Here is a 22,477-nt window from a genome sequence, read left to right as displayed (position 1 = left end):
AATACTCCAAAGACGTATACAGTGTAATACCGAGCTACAGAGAATATTTGCAAAACACTAAGGGTCAGTTCCTGTTTCCTTGACCCAAGTAGTTTATGATGTGACCTGGGAAGACCAGATGTTCAGTTATCAGATAGAAAGAAGAGGGGGAGGAGAGGAAGGTTATTCATTGGTTCGGATTTTCCGGGCTGACTTCGTCATCTCATATCCACTGTTCATACTGTTTATACTCTCATACTGTTATTTTTTCTTTATTATTATTTATACTGTTATTTATCCAGCACATTGCACTGCACCTTTACTGCTTCTTTTGCACTTCTGGTTAGATGTTAAAACTGCATTTCGTTGTACTAGTACTCTGTGCAATGATAATAAAGTTGAATCTAATCTAAAGTGCTGTCCCATTCATATTTATACTACATCAAGCCTTTATGGTCAGACTCAACCATTAACCAGGTGACCTCATTAAAGTCCTTGAGGGATCAGGGCTTGAAGCCTTATGGGGGACAATGGGAATGGCCTTTAGACACAAAAATTGGGAAAATAGAATAAAACCCATTTAGCTGAGTTAATGAGAGCAGTTGAAACTGAGATATTTGTAGAGACTAAGTTGTTGTAACACTCGCTGACATCGGAGCACCCTTGTGTAGCAGGCGTACGTGTGAATGGAGGACTGGAGCCTGACCAATACTGAATATTGACAACATTCAAAAGTTTACTTATATATTTAAGATTTTTTTTATGAGGGGCCCTTAATTAATTGTAACCCTGTTGATATTTTCTTTGAGCCCTAGCCTTGATTTCAAAAGTGAATCCCTTTTTGTGAGCATATTAGCAGTAATAGCCATTAGTGTGTCTTACTGTACAACACTAACATTAGTTTTGCATGATACATAGTGTTTATGTATGTTTATTTTGTTTTCGAGCACTGTACGCAATGTTTACAAAATATATTGTCATTTATTTCTGATTACCTCTAGTCTTGTTTTCACACATTCAAGCAGTAGGAAGCAGGAGTTTCTTGAAGTTTCCAAGAATGTACATTTTAAGATGGTAGGGTAGAGTCTACATTGTCAGGGCACGGGCACAGCTACAGTAGAGTTCATGCCATAAAGTAACATGAAGACAGTTCAGGCAACACAATCAGATAAGCAGTGAGACAGAGACAGGGCCGGGTTCCTGAGAGGGTTCTGAATCCAAAAGGTTCCACAACCCCGCAGTTTAGTCAAGAACCACTTTAATATAAAGACAGCAGCTTTAAGCCTGTGGGATTGTAATCTAGAATTAGAAAGCAATACATACATCTTGCAAGGTAAAACACAAAGAAGTCAGTTTATGATATTCTTAAATAATTGTGTTACAGATTTACAGTTTTAATGGCAACCCAGTGTCCCCGAGCGTGTGTTCAGCTGCTCTGCAACTTCTTCATAATGAGGCTGCTGGGCGGTGCGCTGGTGAATATAGTCCCCACAAAAACATGGGTCCCCCACAGAGAGTGTCGGATCACTCTGCAGCAGCCCAGGTCCTCGATCTGAAAGCCCAGGTGACGGTACCGGTCATCCGTCTCAAACAGTGTGTTGTTGGTGTATGAGCCAAAGAACTGGGGAGGAACACACATTCATCATTCAGTTATCTGATCACATCCGTCTCCAGAAAAACAGATGAACAAATTTTCTTCAATATGTTTACAATTTATCAGCAGCGCTGATGGTTGACAGAGGATTCTAATCGTGAATTCATTTTCTGACCGATAGTCCACCCTTGTTGAACGATCATTAACCGTTAACCTACAAGATTAGTTCCTTGCATGCAAGGTGGTTGAAGTCTACCATTTCTCAAACAGGTTAAATCCATCATTTAAAGCATGTGTTCATTGTCATGGACACATCCAGCACATGAATGATCTTATCTTATGTTAACTCTGTCAGGGTTCACAGCAGAGTATTGTTAGTGTTAACATTAGTGAGCGTCCGGTTGATAGAGACAGAGGAATATGACGTCAGCAGTAACGTCAAGCTGCTCCTCTGAGTTTTGGTAATTTAAAAAAAATATATATATGTACTTTTCTTTTAACTGTTTAACTGATCAAAATGGTTAAACTTCCTCCTGTTGGTTAATGGGTAACGTTTAATTATTAACATCCCTAATGTTGACAGTGTTAAAGACAACACGGCCTGTATTGTTTTCCTACAATGCTCAAATTGTGCCACTTGCTTGAACAGTCCAAGTTAAAATGATTTGAACTTAAACTGTGTTCATCTCTTTCTTGCCAGGCCTTAATAGCTTTTTCTTAAGCAGGAATTTAATAGATCTTATAAATCAATCAAAAGTATTGAGCTTGACGCTCAGCACCGACTCTGCACCTTTCCCCATTGTTGAATCCAGCTCAGACACTTAACATGAATCTAAAGTAATCTCTCCCAGGTCACTGTTCACATTTCAAACTTCACAGGGTACACCATTGCAAGTAGGACAGGCCTACACAACGATGTGAACTTTGAGTAGATACAGCTTAATAGCTGCTGTTAATACAAGACTTACTGAATATGGCTGGCCTTTTCAAAGTGTGACCGACAATTCGAGGCAGGTATTAAAACATGTGAAATGCAATATTTGTGGGAGGATTCTAACGATAAAGAGGGAAAAGTCCCTGTTTAAAATATTGACCTATCAGATTCTGTGACCTGCAGCATTGTAGCAAGTTCAAATCGGCTGGTTTTAGCTGATATCTGCTGAATGATGAAGTAGAGTTCAATTATTTACACAGAATAGCACAGTGACAGTGATTCACAGTTTTCCCTCCCAGCAGTAGGAAAAAGGTGGCTAATAGAGACCTGCACCCTTTCAGCACAGTTGAGTCTCTGTGTTGTGGATCGATACCAATTGGAAAAATATTGAATAAAAACAGGACAGAGTTTTTCCACAAAGATGTCATCATTCCACCAAACAAACTACCTAAAAAGATTTTATGAGGGATTGGAAAGGATTCAGATTTATAAGCAGATTCAGAACTGAATTCAGATTTTATGAAATGCTATGGGGCCGCATCCCTTACGAAGTGTACCCCCTAAAACACTGAGTGACAGCGGTATCTTACCGCCAGGCCTGAGGATGGGTCGATGAAGTCAGCCCAGAAGCCCTCCCTCTGCAAAGCGTAGCAGATCTCCTTCGCTCCATCAATAAACTGCAAAGCAGAAAAAAAACAGCTTATTCAACTGGCTACATCCACACTTATACGTTTTCGTTTAAAAACGGGGTTTTAAAACCAAACGATGTCCCTCCACACATGTGTTTCAGCATCGTTTTAGAAATGATTTCCGTGCAGACTAGCTCCCCTAAAAACAAATATCACATGACTATTCACGTACACTGAGCATGCGGATGCCGGTGTAAACCGGAAGCACATTGGTTGCTTGGTTACAAATAATATGATAATATATTATTATACTACTCAAAAACAGTTGTGCTTGATACTTAAGAACTTCCTCTAAAATCTTCCTCTATAAACTCAAACAGACAAATTTCATGGAAGGTTTTAGAAGTTTATTTTTCATAATTATTTACAACGCTGCAGGTCTAACCCTATCTCTCCCACACAGACATCAAGGTTACTTTGAAATGAACAGTTATTAAAATAAGTTTACTAGATTATGGGACCAAACATTTGGCCAACACACGTCTCTCACTCGTTTCCTCGGGTTCGTTGTTTTCTGTTCTCTTACTCGTAGCTCTGCCGGTTGCTAGAGTCCCTGTCTACTGGAGAGCATTTATGCTTTTGTTCCTTATCGGTTATTTGTGAAGTTCACAATAGTGGTGGAAAACAAAATAAACATTAATTAGAAAAGGAACATCCTCCGTTTTGTGTCCATCCCCCTCCTCAAAGCCTCAAACCGTTCCTTCAAACGTCCGCTCCGTAGAGCTGCTGGACACCGCGATCACTAATCGTTCCAATAACAGCTGCTTCCTTCGCATGTCGGCAGTAGTAGAATTATAAAATGCAGAATTTAACTGCACAACAGCTGCTAGTAAAGACAACAAGTTCAGCAACACCTGTAGTCCTTTATCCATGCTGAATTCACCAGTGGATCGTCAATCAAGGCTATTGTTTGTTTGCCTCTGGAAAGGGTCACGTGATAAGGGCGTGACGAATCAGGGAAGGACACATCATCACTCCTAAGATACAATCAAATCGCGAAAGCCGGTGTCCACGTCACCATTTCCAAACTTCTCAGGAAACCCGGCATTTTCAAACTTATCCCTCTTTGGGAGTCTTTTCAAACTCCTCCGTTTTTGGTCCCCTAAAACTACCGGCCTAGTGTGGATGCTCAGTGTAAACTTCGCAAAAGATATACGATTTATAATGAAAACGAAGTAGTGTGGAGAGGGCCTTAGTGATTAGTGATTTTGTGTTTGCTGGTGGTTGACTGTCTTCAGCTACCCATTTGTGTGACAGATGTGCATATGGCTAACGCACCAAATTATTAATTAAAAGTATTTTTTACCAAAATGTTCTGGTTTTATGAAATTAATTTGAAGCACCTATAATTCTATAATGTTGAAAATCGTAACAATACAGTTTTTTCATGCCACGGTCATGAGGGAATGTTGGCTCTATATAAAAGTGTCTGCAGATAACTTTTGCTATGATTTGACGCTTAATGAATAAGTGAATTTTCAACTCCATAGCTTTTTTGCCAGAAATGAGATTTCACATTGTACTCTCTCAATACAGACAACATGTTTATATGATCATGAACTTTAGTTCTTCAGTGTTTTAGTTGTCTCAAACTTAAATGAAAAGTAAATAATGTCAGGACAGAATATCGCCCTTACCTAAATTAATTGACCAATGCAATATCACTGATATTTAAATGTTATCTGGTGAGGTCAAAATTAAGGAGGAAAATGGTTCAAAGGTCAAAAGGGAGAAAATCCCGATTCAAACACATTCAAGTTTGTGTAAAGGGAAAAGCAATGAAGTTACAAAAATAAAGTAAATCTATGTATGGTGCACTGATAACGTGAAAAGTATAAATTGATCATGCAGAGAAGGACACTACAGTCATTGGCCTGATTAATAACAACAATGAGACTTCATATAGAAAGGAAGAAAGGAGTAGAAATATGCCAAAAATGTTGTCTCTCAGGGTAATAATATCACATCACGTTATATTATATTTATGTATTTTTTGGGGCTTACAATAATCAGTGCAATTTATGTAATGTTTATCATTAGAAGAAACATCAGAACCCACAATTATTGTTATTTTTTATTTTGACTCTGAAAGCTAGGGTGGGCGATTTTGGAGAAAACAGCCGTTGAGATTCCGTCGCGTGCTCTCTGGCCTCTCCCTGCCACGCTACCTGCTGTAGCTCCTCCCACCGAACGTCAGTTATGCGCGTTCATGTGAATTCAGTTACATTGATAGGAAGACGAAACACGCAGGGACGCACCAACGTCGTTGCCAAGGTGACCGGACAGTCCCACAGCCAATAAGAACGGAGAATCGGAGCCTCGCTCTGATTGGTCAAAGTGTACATGAGCGGTGGCAATTTTTGGGTGCGGCCCACAGAGGCAGGGGAGAGCAAAGTTATGAGCAGATATTCTCAGAGCACTTCACCTACATATAGCTGACTGGCTATTAGGACAGTTTTGCCAAATATTACAGTAAAGAAATTACCCACCCTAGCTTGAAGTTGCAAGAGGGCTTATATGGTACCTGGGCTTAATGGTGATATTTACCCCATAGCTGGTTAACCAACTCCTGTACTCAGTCAATGGATTCTATGGATCTCTAAATGCATTTCCACAAGGGACAGCTTGACACCAGCCATCATACTGCCATAGTTATCTAATAGAGCAGTCTGGTGGTCTCTGATGGTATTACACACCATGTGCCCATTCCTCCCCTACAGAGGGCCACATCAGCCCCATGGCTTTATTCTACAACACCACCATTTTGTAATAAGAGAGCATTACTACAAGACGGAACTATTTGTGGGAATAAGTTCAGAAAACTGCTGTTCCCTCAATGGCTGTCAACATTACAACTCCGTAACCACTCCCTCCTCCCCTCCTTGTGTTTGCTTAACAGGTAGTCAGACAGAAAACAGCCCTGCATTAACACAGCGCTGGGGGCTGGCGCCATTCAATTTAACAAGAGGGCTGCGTTTTTTTGCAGACATGGCTCAATGGCATCTGCGGCACGTGCAGATGAGGGGGACGGTCACTACCATAGACTTCGCTTCATGCATGACAAAAATACACTCATCCACATTTTGGATTAAGTGAAGCAGCTCTTGAGACGATCACCACCCACAAAATCCGACCCCTCAGCCAGACCGTCCAAACCAAACGGCAACGAAAGCGGTGTGACTGCCCCCAGAAGCCTGCTCCTAACTAATAATAATAATAATAATTTATTCGCACATATATTGTATAGTTGGAAGAAACAAACATAATCACATGCTCGCTAGGAGACTGATCATGGTCTTGATGTCAGTCCCCTCAAACTCACATTCTCTCAGACCCTCCCGAACATCACATAGTTCTTGTGTACAAGTAGCAACATCCATACAATTAGCAACGGTATCATTACATATTTGGCGACGCAAAACACGGCTGTTATACGTCAACATATTTACATTAGTTTTGTACATGAGAAATCGTTGGTTAATAGCAACAGACGTCTGACTATACATCAATCCATCAGAACATAGGCAAACTAAGGCATTATCGCTATTATGCACAGTGCATAGGAACATAGAGAAGCGAGATGACAATTGACATTCACTATTAGATGCTGACATAAGACTGGGTAACAGATTGCAATGGTGTGGTGTTGGGGACACGCCAAATGCGTCGTGCCAATTTACGCCATGTTACATAAATACGCTGTATATGGGAGGAATCGAGTCTCCACAACACAGAACCATAGAACGATGCACAATAAGTAATTTCGCTTTTGTGCTTGACGCACACATATTGAACCTGGCCATCATAGTATTTGCACTAAAAATCAAATTATTGGTTCCTTTTGTTATGTTTTCTACATTACTGTTCTGACCTATTACGTGTCCGAGATGTATGCGTTCTCAGACTGTGTGATCGGCACATCTCATATATGAGATGTCCACTTGACAATTAAATGACAGACTAACACTCTTTGATGGGTTAAATTTAACATTAAACTCATCAAAGAGCGAACTCATCACGAATAGACAATAATGCATTCATAGAATATCGTGAGGGTGAAATTAGAGTCATCTGCATAACATATAGCACCACAAAAACGCGTCCCTATATGACAACCAAATCCTGATTTGTTAAGCATATAAAGTAGAACATCCATATAAACAAATAATAATATTGGTGACCGCACACCACCTTGTTTTACACCATTTAGACAAACAAAACTATTAGTGACACACTTGCCCCATTTCACTCTGAGGCATTGGGTGGTATACATGTTAATCAGTAGTTTGATAGTTTTGCTACATATGTTTCTATCTATGAGGATGTCAAAAAGCCTACAATAGTGGACCCTATCAAATGCCTGTGATGCATCTAACAAAACAAGATAGTGAGCCGAGTTGTTTCTGACATATAGATCAATAACCTCATTTAACACATACATTGTGCTGTTGAGCTTTTGGCCTTAAACCCATATTGCAATTCCGATGTACATAGTTTATCGAGATTCCTAAAAAGTATAACATTATCGAGTACTTTTCCTATTACACTACCAAGAGCAATGGCATGATAATTGTTACTATCACATACTGACTTCTTGTTGCCTTTTGGTATTGGAACAAGAGTAGAAATATTCATGTCAGTCGGTGTGTAGCCATGATGCACCATAGCAGAGAACAACATACTAATATGTTCATACAATTCATCGGCTCCTTGCATCAGACGATTAGAGAATAATTCAAAATTTGCATCACCTTTGTAATTTTCATTTCGGCGACTGCATCACGTACATCAGATGCTGCAATAACATGATTGTCATCGCAATTGCCACGTGTGAACATCGAGACGTTATGTTACTATCCACCCTGTCAATCAGCTGTTCCATTTCCATAACATCATATGGGAGACTGCTGTATAGTGTCTTATACTTGTTCAAAAACAGGGAGTTTATGTCTTGGTCACCCTGGGCACCAACTACTAAGGTGGCAGCACTATTATTGTTTGACCGCAAAACATTTTTAACCTCCTGCCAGAAACTGTGTGAATTATTTGACAGAAGGCCATCAGCCATACGTTCCATTTTCAACTTATTTTGAGACCTGATAACACTGCGAGAGACACGTTTGTGATCTGCTCGCGCTTTAAGCATAATGAGTACACCTTGTCTAACACAACCATTCTCTCTCCACAACCAGTGCCAAAAGATAGACCTTTCCTTATAAGGTTGTACACGTTCGGACAATCCGGCCACTGGTTTACGATTTGAAGACATTGGTATAGATAAGCAACTACACTCAATACATGCCTGCACAATCGCCTTATAATACACATCAACATCTCCAGTATGTACACAACACCTGGCATCAGTACAGTTGATACAACTCTGTGGAGCTTGTATGCTATTCACCCGGTCACTGAGCAAGCGTTTATAGTTATCAATATGTTCTTGAGTGGCCTTACGCCATACAACATGGGGGGCGGTGATACATTTGTTTGTTAACTATCAAACGCTCCACTGGTAAATTAACACACATCTGAATAGCGCTGTGATCAGACAGATTATCACCATCATGACGTACATCGTATGTCAGTACGTTATCTACAAGATTCTGTGAGACTACAAAATGGTCTATAACTGATCTGTGACCTAACGCTGAATCAAATGTGAAGTCTACAGAGACAGCGACACTGAGGTTAGTACATAAAGACAGAGATTCTCGCTCACAAAAATCATTCAACGACGCGGTACGCGAGGAGCGGGATCTAGCCAAATCTGTGTTAAAATCCCCACCGACAATGACGTGATTTACATGCGGATACCGATTAATGATAAGATTGATATCGTGAAGGATATCATTGTATATTAAGTCTTGGGAGCAAGTGTAACAATCACATGGCATATAGACAGTCACAAGAAGTATATGACAATTACCCACAATCATCATAACAGCCACACAACGCTTGTTATCAACATCGATAGGTGTAACAGTACATTTAACATGCTTGTCATACACTATAGCACATCCGCCATAAGGCCTGCCAGTACGTATCTCGTTATCGCTCATACCAGAGGTCACATTAACATTATCCAACAAAGACAACAAGTTAGACAACTGCGAGTTAAGATACCAGTGTTCCTGAATGAATAATAACAATAATAATCATTAGACTTTAATAAGGTGTTGATGTAGTTAATCCTATCCATGCGGGTGAACAAAATTAATTTTTAACTGCAATGAAAATGTTAAAAGGCTAAATGCCAACTAATAATAAGAAATTGTAATTGAAGATTTCATCCATCTTTTTTCAATAAATGGTACCTTTAGGGCTTTACAACATTCTGGAGTTATTGGAAATGTTTGGATCACATAAGTCGGTATCAGTCCTATGAATACATATGCAAAATATACGTATGTCAATGTTATGAACGAAGCTTTGAACTATTCGGTCTAGCCCTTCTGAAACCCAGCAGGGGAGTATGACATAATATTTTAGTGATCGCCCTCAAAATCTTGATTGGGGCACCTTTGATATTCATCTTTTAGGTTTTAAGTCTATTGGAGGGAACGGCACCTAAACAAGTTGATTCTTTAACACTTGTGAATGAGGTGCAAAAAAAAAGTTGCTAGAGAGTATCCAAGTCTGAGTATCCAAGTCTGCCCAAACATAGAAAAACATAACCCACCCCCCAGCAGCTCACCTTGTCAAGCATCTGCTCCCTCTCTTGTTCCACCTCAGCACACCATGACGTCATATCGTTCTGGGTCTTTTGGGTCACTGTCACCACCATCATACCAGTGGATGGTGCCTCAGGAAACATGGACTGGAAATCTGTTCATCACATCAGGAAACAAACACATCAGACAGAAAGAGGAACCACTTCTCATCGGCAGTAAGAGCCACACTTCAGTCATTTGTTCTCTCCTGAAGGTGGACAGAAAGACAATGACAAACATTTGAATAACAAAGTCACAAACATTCACATAACTTTTAATTAAAGGATTGCCTGTTGCTTAATAACTGGTCCAAATAAAAAAAAAAAGGAACATGTTGTTATGGATAATTGTGTGAGTTGCTGCAGTGCAGTCTTAAGTTTTGTACCTTTCTTTAGAAGTTCAGGGCAGGACTGTATGGCACACTCCAGTCTGGAGCTGTCAAAGTACTGTTCAGCCTTATTGACATTCTGAGACGAGGCTAGGTCATCTTTTTCCTGACAAACACGGACGCACACACACAAAAATCAGCTCTCAGAAAAGCAAGTGCTCCCATTGTTAGTGTATGAGAAATAGAGATCATTCACAAGAGCACTCCAGTGACCACAGACTGCTGTCTATCTCCATTTATGTAAAAACTACTAGTGTCAACAATAATATACTTACAAAGAACTCTCCGATGACCTGGGCCAGAATGAACTCGTGTCGCTCACTGCTGGACGGGGACGACAGCACGTCAGGGACCATCTTTAGTGCCTGGCCCTTCTTCTTCTCCGCTAATCCCTCCAGGTGGCAGTCAAATCCCACATTACCGGGCAGCTGGAAGCGCTGGTCCTGGGGTCCAAAAGGGCCCATGCTCTCATCGGGCCAAACTGTCCACAGTCCATAAACAGAAAGGTACATTATTTACAGATCATATAAATGTGATAGATGAAATTATTTTCTTACAGGCTTGGTCTCCAACAACATCAATGGATCAGAGGAAGAGGCTGCATATCTTGTTGCCTTTAATACCCTTGCAAAGCTTTGTTTTCCCGCTCAAAATGAATGCCACACATTAGGATCTATACCAGGCTTCTCATTTCATATTTTATTATCAGCTCCAGCTAATTCATGTTATAATGTAAAACCAAACATCCTACCCATGTCAGAGGGAGTGATGGCTATGCGGGGCTCATCAGAGCCCGATGATCCAGCAGCAGAGAAGGCTCTGGCTCCAGCCACACGATGCACCAACACGTGAAGCCCTGGGAGGTAGCTGACCAGCCTGGATCTGCTGCACAGCACCTGTTGTTGATTCATAAAGCAAAGTGTTTCTTTTATTTAGCCTACCTTTTTAAGCATGCACATATACTGCACATACAATACAAATAAAGCCCTGTCTACACATTAACAGATATTTTCATCTACGTTTTAAAATTAAATTCTGTCCACATGACCTTGGTTTAACAAAATGTCCAACATTGTGGTTTAAGGACGACCTGCTCTTCCCTGAGCTACAGCTGCCCTTTCCAAGAGTGTTCAGAGAGCTACAGTGGCCTGTAAAAAAAACTAAACGTAAAAGGCTCCTTCTAGAGCCAGTGTGTGTGGTTTGTCTGTTCTGGGCTTCTTTAGAAACGCACATCCTTAATATACACTTCACACTTTTGTAACAGACTTGGATTAACGTAATCTAAACTTGTTTGATCAGATCATATTTTATTATACATTTTCACTTCACTATTACACTGTGTTTATTGTCACGCACCAATCACCAAGCTAAATAAACCGTTTCTGATTCTAAGCTTACAAAAACACGATTCTTAGTCTCCGGTGTATACACCACTGAAACTGAGTTATGATTATTATACACAAATTCTCCTAAATCCTACACACTGTTCTCTTAACATCTCCACCTATGGCTCCTAGGTGTGCTCTGTGCATGCATGTATCTCAGGCCGACTTGTGTACAATAAGAAGGAGTGAAAAAAACCTGAATTTACCCTGATTTCTGAAGTCATTCTTTGTCTCTACTCACTCAAACACACAGAGTAATGGGTGGACTTACGCTGGCCATCCTGGTGCGCCTGTATTCCTGCAGTGCCCACTTATGTTTCTGTGAGAGAAAGAGGTGAAGCAGTCAGGAACTATCCCCAAACCAGTGGTGTACAGTAACGATAACGAAGTAGAAATACTTCGTTACTGTACTTAAGTCGTTTTTTTGGATATCTGTACTTTACTTTACTATTTATATTTCTGTTGACTTTCACTTTTACTTCACTACATTTTGCAAAGAAAACTGATACTTTGACTCCGATACATTTCCCCTGAAACCTTCGTTACTCGCTACAAAATCAAAGAGAGACAGGTGTCTGATCTTCTAATTTAGCTACACATGGTGTATGTTAGGCTGCTGTCTCTGTTTGTACCTCCTTGTCCTTGGTCATGGTGGCCACAGCACTTAAAATAATAAACTTCATAATTCTCAAAATTCTAACCCTTTGCTTTTTTATTAACAGCATTTACTTGTACTTTTACTTTCAATACTTAAGTACCATTAATATCAGAAAATTACTTTTGATACTTAAGTACAGTAAATATTAGATACTTTAAGACTTTTACTCAAGTAGTATTCTAATAGGTGACTTTCACTTTTACTGGAGTCATTTTCCAGTAAGGTATCTTTACTTTTACTCAAGTATGGCTTTTGGGTACTTTATACACCACTGCCCCAGCTATCCTACGACAGATTGTCCTCTTACGTCACTGAATCTGCTGAGTCACCGAACAGTTAGAAAGTTGCGTTTAATGGACAACGGAGTAAGAACCAGGACTTACCTTACGATTTAAAGTTCAAAGTGTTACTTTGCAGCCATTTGCAGTGCTAATAAACACCACACAAACAAAAAGACGTTGGAATACTATCTGTATCGCACAGGTTCATCCCTGCTAGATTCACCTTGAATTCGCGCATGCGTTGTTGTGATGGAGGCGCGACTCTGTTTCGCGAATTCGATGAATGTCGCTTGGTTAACAACCAAAATACGCATTACTGCCACCTACTGACCGGAGTGGGGATGTTTATGGCTTTTTTGGCGGCCATTTGCAGTGCTAATAAGATACATAAGATAATCTTTATATCCCGCAGCAGATTCAGAATCAGCATAGTTAAAGTGCACAAAGAGACATAGCAAAGAAAGACAAGATAAAAATTCAAAAATGAAAAATAAAAAATAAAAATAAAAAACAAGTATTATAAATAAGCAATAAAAACAGTAGAAAAACACAATAACTGAAATATAATATTTACAGACAGAAAAAAAAACTATATTAACTATTATTGGACAGTATACATATTCTAATATCAGATATCAGAATCAGCTTTATTTGTCCAAGCATGCATGCACGTTCAAGGATTTTTTTTGGACTTACACAAAAAGAGAAATAACAGCGAGGGAAAAGGACAACAAACCTGGACAGATAATTCAAAATAAAATGTCTACATACAACTGTTGCAGGTACTGGATCATGATGTATAATATGTACATGTAATGATGACTATATACGTTATATAGGGTTGTAGGGTTTATATTAAAAGTGACAATTAAATTAAATTCATTTGATTTTGTACAGCCCAAAATTACAAACTTCAAATTTGCCCCAGAGGGCTTTACAATCTGTACACATACGGCATCCTCTGCCCAGAACCCTCACATCGGCACAGGCCCTAAAAAAACTTTAACGGGTAGAAAAAAAGGAAGAAACCTATGGGAGAGCATCAGAGGAGGGATCCTTCTCCCAGGATGGACAGAATGCAATAGATGTCATGTTTACAGAATGAACCACATAACAGAGTTGCAATACATTCATAAGACTACTTATAATAACAGCAGCAATGCATATAGTAGAATAATAATAACGATAAGAGCGGTAATGGTATAGGGAATAGTAATAGTAATGTGATTAATAATAGTTATCAGCAGAGGGTTTCAGCAGGGCCTGAGCCAGCCCTAACTATAAACCTGAGCCAGCCCTAACTAAAAACCTGAGCCAGCCCTAACTTTAAGCGTTATCAAAAAGGAAAGTCTTAAGCCTACTCTTAACAGCTCATCTGTCTTGGCTTACTTAGCCTTCTGTACTGAGACCGTACTGACCACCAAAACCATCAAGGTGTTCCCAAACCAGAAACCATGGCTGGACAGGAATGTACTGTCTCAGCTCAGAGCACGAGATGCTGCCGACAGGTCAGGAGACAGCCTGGCTTACAGTAATGCCCGCAGAGAACTAAAGAAGGGCATTAGAGAAGCGAAGAGCAGATACCAGCAGCGTATCGAGGGGCCTTTTGAAAACAACGACCCACGCAGCATGTGGAGAGGCATTAAAGTCTTAACAGACTACAAAAACAGCACCTCACAGACCAGCCATGACGCCACGCTTCCTGATGTCCTGAACCAGTTCTTTGCTCGCTTTGACAACCACACCAGCAGAGTGAGAACTAAGACAACACCACCAAGGGAGGAGCCTGTACTCGTCCTACAGCGCCACCAGGTGAGATCCACTCTGATGAAGATTGACATCACCAAAGCAGCAGGAGCAGACAGGGTATCAGACCGCACACTGAAGTCATGTGCCGACCAACTAGCAGGGGTGTTTACCAACATCTTCAACCTCTCACTGCAACAGTCTGTGGTCCCCACATGTCTCAAATCCACTACCATTACCCCCGTGCCCAAAAAACAAACAGTCAGAGGTCTCAATGACTATCGCCCAATAGCCCTGACACCAATTGCGATGAAGTGCTTTGAGAAACTTGTACTGTCCCACATCAAGGCCAACATCCCCACTGATCTGGATAGCCACCAGTTTGCCTACCGGGGAAACAGATCTACGGAGGATGCTGTCTCAATAGCACTTCACCGCAGGGCTGTGTGCTCAGTCCTGCCCTTTTCACCCTTTACACCCATGACTGCACACCCATCCACTCCTCTAACACTATAGTGAAGTTTGCTGAGGACACCACTATAGTAGGACTATAGTAGGCCATGATGGGATTTCGATCCCGGGCCTCCTGGGTGAAAGAGTGCTTTCTTAACTACTACACCATGATAGTTGTGAGCTTCAGCTACGTCTCTCTCTTTTGTTGTTTGAGGGCCAAACTAGCCGGAAGGAGTTTTACGTGACTTCCTTTACATTGTGACCTCATAAAGTTACGGAAGTTTAGGAAATGATTCAATGGAGCCGTTTCAGGCAGTTCAGGAGCAGTGTTTCTGAGGGGTAGGGTAACTCCTTTTAGGCGTGGACTTCAGGTTTTATACTCTACGGACCTTTTACATGTAAAAAAATATATATAACACACACAAAGAAGAGGGAAAAAGTGGAAAAGCATATTAGGGCCAGATAGTCCAGGCACTGGGTAAAAACAGAGTTCAACCACTAAGTGCCTTTATGCACTGTAAAGAATGTTTCCGTTAAATAACAGTAAAGTGCTGGCAGACAGTACTCATACCGTGAATTGACGTAACTGCCTATTACTGTAAAGTAGAATACAGTATATTTCTGTATTTTTTCAATCTACAGTGAAATACTGGCAGCAGAGATGCCAGCAATATACTGTAATTCTGCAGTAGTCATACTGTTGAACAATTTCACAGTCTATTACAGTAAAAATTAATGCAGTATATTTTTGTGATTATTTTAATTTACAGTTACATTCTGGTAATACAATAACTCAGTTTAGCAGATTAGATTATTTAAAATATCAACATAGACATAGCTATAATTATGGAAATTATGCAACATACGCAATAAACAACTTAGAAAGAATATAATTCAAACAAACGTTTATTTTATAATATAATAATTAAATACTGCTAGTGTATAAAAAACAACAACACTTGGACGACCCATCAAAACAAGCCAAAACGATTTGGAGTAGCAAAATAAAAACTGTGAGTTAGGCTCCTGTTTTGCCTCTTAAAGGAGTCCTTTGAGCTAGGTGCATCAGCAAGAGTCTGGGTGGTTGTGGACAGTCCTAATTCCAAGAGGATTCCTCTGGGTCAGATAGAGATGACCATCACATTGATGGTCGGTGTTCGTCTCCATATATTAATTCCAGTGTTGCAACTGTAAAACAGCAACAAACATAAAAATGAATCAAAATAACTCAATAATAACAATGCCAAACCAATGCTTATAAAGCTGATAATACCTAAGTCTCTTGTGGTTCAATGTGGCAACGTCAGTCTGTCAAAACAACATATGGAGTGAGAGAGAGATAGACGAGAGAGAGTTCTTTTACCGATATGAAATCCCATTTAAAGTCATGAGGTTCTTCAGTAGTGTTGATACGTGTGTATTCACGGTGGTAGACTTCTTCTGGACAATCACATCGTCCTCTTGGAGACAACTTTGTCCTTTGTCCTCTCTTTGGATTAATACCAATGAAGCGTCTAAAATCACAATAGTCTAAGATCACAGACTGAATGAAAAACTATTAGGAACACTTTGTAGTCTTAAATGGGTTGTTTCGGTTTTGTAACACAAGGTGATATGACTACTATAATCCCCACACCATTCCCACCTTCAGGTTTGTTTTGTGTATTTTTGTGGCATTGCAAACTATTAACAAGGGGCAAAAGGATATCAGCTAGCTAGCTTACAACCACTGCTAAAAATCTTAAGAGCATTCTCACATGATAAACCGTTAGCATTTGATTGAAGACCGTGAATCCAAAATGCACGTAAATATAAATGTTTGAGCTGTTTAATTCTCAAACCTCATTGGTAAGTCACATTTTAAAATCATAGACTGGCTAGCTAGACAGCTTGCTGAGCATCAGCTTGATTTCAAACCTTATATTCGGTAATGCTACGTTACCTGTATGAATAAGATACTGAGAGGAAAATAATATTGTTTTTAATTACCGTCTAATTTGTAGCTGCACAACCGGATCGATGCAGATGAAGCAGGTCTTCTTGTTGATGTGTAGCACATGTCCTCCCAAGTGCGTCCTCCTCTTGAATAACTGCTTTCCAAATTACTTTTCTAAAACGTCCCCTCAACAATGCCAGTATTCTCTTTGCAACACAAATTTCCCAAAAATACTGTAGTTTACTGTAATTAAAAACATTAAGATACTGTTTAGGGCCTCTGTGCTGTTGCTTCAAATGGGCCAGCCCACAATGCAATGCAAACCGTATTACATAAATACAGTAGATTAGTGTTGGAAATTGGCTGTAAATTAACAGCAATTGTTTACAGTGTGGTCGTGAGAGCAGTTCCTGAAGGAAGTTGATAGGTTTAGATCATCTCATTGACACTTGGATTCATATTGTCTTGGTGGATGTCCGCTACACTTGTGCTTCCTAGAGTATCAAAAAGTAGGATTGGAGCCAGAGCCTTCAGTTATCTTTGGAAACAGCTACCAGTTTCAGTCCGGGGGGCAGACACACTCACCACTTTTAAGAGTAGCTTAAGACTTTTCTTTTTGATAACGCTTATAGTTAGGGCTGGCTCAGGTTCGCCTTGGTCCAGCCCCTAGATATGCTGCTATAGGCCTAGACTGCCGGGGGACTACCTAGGATACACTGAGCTCCTCCCTCCTCTTCTCTCCCTCCATCTTTATGTATTCATGTCCTATTTATCCACATTACTGACTTTACTTCTACCCTGGAGTCTTTGTGCTTTCTCGCCTCGCAGGTTTCCATGAATCGTTTTGGTACCTGGACTGTGGTCGTGCCTCCTGCTGTGGCCCTGCTGACACCCACTGCTACTTCCATTATTATTATTAGACACATTACTATTACTATTCCCTATAGCATTATTATAATTCTACCATAGTCATTGCTGCTGTTATTATTATTAGTCTAAATTTTTTCCTTTGTTACTCTGCTTGCTACTCTTATTATATGAATCATTTATGTCATACACATTGAATATGTTGTAACTCTGTTATGTTGTTCATTCTGTACACATGACATCTATTGCATTCTGTCCATCCTGGGAGAAGGATCCCTCCTCTGTCGCTCTCCCATAGGTTTCTTCCTTTTTTTTAGGGGAGTTTCCCTGCTAAAGTTTTTTTTCTCTGCAGGGAGTTTTTCCTGTGCCGATGTGAGGGTTCCGGGACAGAGGATGTCGCTGCTCTTGTCCTGTTTGCTATGTGTACAGATTGTTAAGCCCTCTGAGGCAAATTTGTTATTTGTGATTTTGGGCTATTCAAAATAAATTGAATTAAATTGAATTGAATTGAAGGACAGGCTGGCTTCAACGATGTTCTCTGCAGTCCTGACTGTCCGTTGTAGTCTGCTCTTGTCCTGTTTGCTAGCTGATGAAACCACACATTGATGGATGTGCAGAGACCAGACTGGATTATTGAGGTGTAGAATTGTGGCAGAAGCTCCTGAGGCAGGTTAAACTTCCAGGGCTCGAGCAGGAAGTACATCCTCTTCTGGGCCTTTTTCCTGATGGTGTCCAAGGAACCTATAAAAGAGGGAAGGGTCATTATGTAACTGAACTCCTATTGGTGCCAAGCCAGTTCTTCATGAATTTGATTGTAGTAGAGCATCTTTCTTATCAATAACTAACAAGTTAACAAACTGTTAATGATATTTAATAATATTCAGGAGGGCTGATATTAGCCTGCAATCTCTATTATTGTCAGGGGGTGGCGCCTTATGCCTCTATATATCTGGACCTTTATACAGGTACTTGTAAGTGGTGATGGTGTCTATGTTTGAAGTCCATTTGAGGTCACGGGAGATCGAGATCCTAAAAACCCTGAAGGCTTCCACATTGTTGTTCACTGTGGTGATGGAGGTCAGTGAAGGGGGTTCCTCCTTAAGTCCACCGTCACCTTCTGTTTTAAGAGCGTTCAGCTCAAGGTTCTTCTGACCAGACCAGGGCCAGCTCTTCTATTTGCACTTATATTCTAATGATATATGGGTTTCACTTTGGGTTTTCACTTTTCTTGGGGCTTACTATTTTGGATTTAATATGTCATGCCTTCCTATGAATGTGTGGCACCAATAGGGGAATGTTGTCCCACTGTCCCTCTGGTGTGACAATAGGGCAACATTTAACCATCGTAATGTAGATCCTGATTTAATAGCAGACTTGCGATTCAATAAAGGATATGTTTGTAGTTTTGTGCTTCTGGTATCAAGACAGGTGGAGTAAAATTATACTTGATATTTGAAAATGTGTTTTTCCAAACAGAGTGATTCAGTGATTCTCTGTACTTCACACACTAGGGTATAAAAGTTTTTATTCTGCTCAGAGGTAGACAGTTTGTTAGTGTTCATAGCAACATTAAATAACTTATTTGCAAATACTGAAGTCTGATCACTATGCTCAGGAGAAAACACTGTCTCTTCTCCATCATGTATGACTAATCAGTTCCCACTGAAACCTCCATTCCTCATTTTTAACTTGAAAAAGTGTCTTTTTTTTTTTAAATTCCCTTCTTATTTAGGATTTTAATGTGTGAAATGGACTCTAAATGAAGACATGTTACCAAGTGGTGCAACCTGACCTTCAGAAGGATTTTTTTGTTAAAATATTTAACCATTTTGTGCTCCAATTAGCAAAAGCGGGACACAGTGAGCATCATCCAGTGATCTGCAGACTATATGCGGAGTGTATGTAGTATTTTAGGCATATATGGACACAGCTGTCACTTTGGTCATACAAGGACCGGGTGGCTCATAGCTACGACCCAGGTATTCTGTATTCTGGCAGTACCCCCAATAGGACACAAAACACTTAGATAAACTCTAATGACCCCTCCAGCACCCAACATAAACTTCCAGGGTCTCAGCAGTGTGTTACCCCAACAATTGGATCACACACTTCTGTCCCCCTTTTTCAAAAAGGGAATGAGATGAAGGGTGGGCTACACCCACACAGGCATGAGGAGAACATCATTCACACAGAGAGTGCAAACCATTGAGCCCCATGCTGCCTCTACTAACATGTTCAAGTTAATAATAATAATAATAATAACTTTATATAGCACCTTTTTTCTGGATTATGAGCATTAACGCATGTAAACATGTTGTAACTGTAACTTGAAATACAAATATGCAGACGGAAAATAGCATAATAGGGCCTGTTTAAGCTGCTGCATTCTGAACTAGTTTGAGGCGAGTGAGTGACTTGTGACACAAACTGCTTTAGTAGAATTTTTCATCCTTTCTTCTGTATTAACTATTGATAATGTTAATAGTATTCTGTCTGTAATTCATATTAAGAAAAGCTTTTGTGCTATGTTACTCATATTCATGTATTAATTTATATATACATATCCTTGTTATGGGGGGTGGCAAAAAGACTCTTCCAAGCCAAGTCTGATAATTCATGGCTTAGACTAATTCTCAAGGAGCGTCCAGCTGCAGAGCTCCAGACTGGGCCACCTCTGGTGCTGGGACCCATCTCCATCGCCAGGACCAATGGTGGAAAATCTTGTGGTTTCATCACACTTTCTTATCAATAAATAACCTTTACATGCCACCGTATTATGTTGCACAATGTATCGCGCTTTCGTTAATAAATAGAGTTGCCTACTGAGCGTATAAATACATTGTATCATGTCTATTCAGTGATATTCAGTGATAAGCACTGTACTTAAGTACAATTTTGACATACTTGTACATGCATTCAACTTTATACTTTTACTCCACTACATTTTAGAGATACATATTGTACTCTTATTTATTTGCACTTAAAGTTACTAGTTATTTTTACATATAAAAACACAGGATGTGCTTACATTTAATGATGCAGTAGGAAAAAACACTTAGTATACAAAGTATCTCAAATTGGCTCTACATTAAACATTAAAATGTGAAAAAAACAAAAATATGATAATCTAGTATCTCTAAGTACATTCTGCTGACAATACTTCTGTACTTTAACTAAAAGTTACAACAAGGAACTTTCATTTTTTGTTGATTTTGCGGTACCTGTAAAGACAGTGGTAGTGAGCTTTGCTCCATGGTATAACCCTCAAACCCGCAATTTAAAGCAAACATTGCGAAAACTTGAAAGGATATGGCGTTACACCAATGTGGAATCAGCTCTGTTGAGCCGTGTATTCCTATAAACCTCAGTAGTAGTGACTTCATGAACTTCTTAATAATCTGCTGCCCTCAACCAGTACCGATCTATCCTCAAATACAGTAACCTTAGAAACAGCTGTAGAACCTGAATATATATTTAGATGGCTTTTCTCCCATTGACATTCAACAACTGACTTTAACTATTTCTAAGTCTAAACCTTCCACCTGTCTCTTAGACCCGATTCCGACTAGGCTGCTTAAGGAAGTTTTGCCTTTAGTTAGCAATTCTTTATTAGAAATTATCAATCTGTCTTTACTAACGGGCCATGTAACCACAGGCCTTCAAACTAGCTGTAATTAAACCTCTTCTTAAGAAAACCCACTCTTGCTCCAGAGGTGTTGGCTAACTATAGACCTATATCTAACCTCCGTTCCTCTCTAAGATCCTAGAGAAAGCAGTAGCAAATCAGCTGTGTTACTTTCTGCATAACAATAGTTTATTTGAGGATTTTCAGTCAGGATTTAGAGTGAATCATAGCACAGAGACAGCACTGGTGAAAATGACCAATGACCTTCTAATTGCATCAGACAAAGGACTTGTCTATGTACTTTTTTGTTAGACCTTAGTGCTGCGTTCGACACCATTGACCATCAAATATTATTATACAGACACTGGAGCATCTAATAGGCATTAAAGGAACTGCACTTAGCTGGTTTAAGTCGTATTTAATCAGACCTATCTCAGTTTTTATATGTAAACAATGAAACCTCGATGAAAACCAAGGTCAGTCACGGAGTTCCACAAGGGTCTGTTCTTGGACCAATTTTATTCACCTTATATATGCTTCCTTTAGGAAATATTATCAGAAAACACTCAATAAACTTTCATTGTTATGCAGATGATACCCAGTTATATCTATCGATTAAGCCAGACGAAACTAACCAGTTCTCTAAACTTCAAGCATGTCTTAAGGACATAAAAAACCTGGATGACCTGCAACTTCTTGATGTTAAACTCCGACAAAACTGAAGTTATTCTACTAGGCCCAGATCCCTTCGAAATCAATTATCTAACGATATAGTTTCTCTAGATGGCATTGCTCTGGCATCCAGCACTACCGTTAAGAACTTCAGAGTTATCTTTGATCAGGATCTGTCTTTTAACTCTTATATAAAACATATCTCAAGGACAGCCTTTTTTTATTTACGTAACATTTCGAAAATCAGGCAAATCCTGTCTCAATGCGATGCAGAAAAACTAGTTTATGCATTTGTTACCTCTAGACTAGATTACTGCAATTCGTTATTATCAGGCTGCTCTAATAAGTCTCTTAAATCTCTACAGTTGATCCAGAATGCTGCAGCACATGTTCTAACAAAAACTAAGAAAATAAATGATATTACTCTGGTATTAGCTTCTCTGCACTGGCTCCCTGTTAAATCAAGGATAGAATTTAAAATTCTTCTACTCACCTACAAAGCTCTAACTGGCCAGGCACCATCTTATCTTAAAGAACTTACTGTTCCATATTACCCA

The 22,477-nt window shown here is 39.7% G+C and overlaps 1 protein-coding gene across 1 annotated transcript; it reads right to left on the bottom strand.

The window, feature by feature from the left end:
* Positions 1-894: 894 nt before the first annotated feature.
* On the bottom strand, positions 895-12,867 carry mmadhcb (metabolism of cobalamin associated Db). The gene is made up of 8 exons (XM_054614970.1): positions 12,724-12,867; positions 11,954-12,001; positions 11,049-11,193; positions 10,573-10,778; positions 10,295-10,403; positions 9,894-10,024; positions 3,098-3,184; positions 895-1,600 (listed from the first exon to the last, which is right to left on the bottom strand). The coding sequence occupies exons 2-8, from the start codon at positions 11,960-11,962 to the stop codon at positions 1,406-1,408; spliced, it is 882 nt and encodes a 293-aa protein (XP_054470945.1). The 5' UTR covers positions 11,963-12,001; positions 12,724-12,867; the 3' UTR covers positions 895-1,405.
* Positions 12,868-22,477: the final 9,610 nt, after the last annotated feature.

The sequence above is a fragment of the Anoplopoma fimbria genome, chromosome 16 (assembly GCF_027596085.1).
Source record: "Anoplopoma fimbria isolate UVic2021 breed Golden Eagle Sablefish chromosome 16, Afim_UVic_2022, whole genome shotgun sequence".
In the NCBI taxonomy this organism is placed as follows: domain Eukaryota; kingdom Metazoa; phylum Chordata; class Actinopteri; order Perciformes; family Anoplopomatidae; genus Anoplopoma; species Anoplopoma fimbria.
Note: the sequence above shows the minus strand (reverse complement) of the source record. Positions and strands in the feature narration are given on the sequence as shown.

Coding starts and splice junctions, on each gene's coding strand:
- mmadhcb (XM_054614970.1), bottom strand. Junction 10,779..11,048: donor CATCACTCCCTCTGACATGG/GTAGGATGTTTG, acceptor GACTGTGGACAG/TTTGGCCCGATGAGAGCATG. Junction 10,025..10,294: donor CCCTGAACTTCTAAAGAAAG/GTACAAAACTTA, acceptor TGTGATGAACAG/ATTTCCAGTCCATGTTTCCT.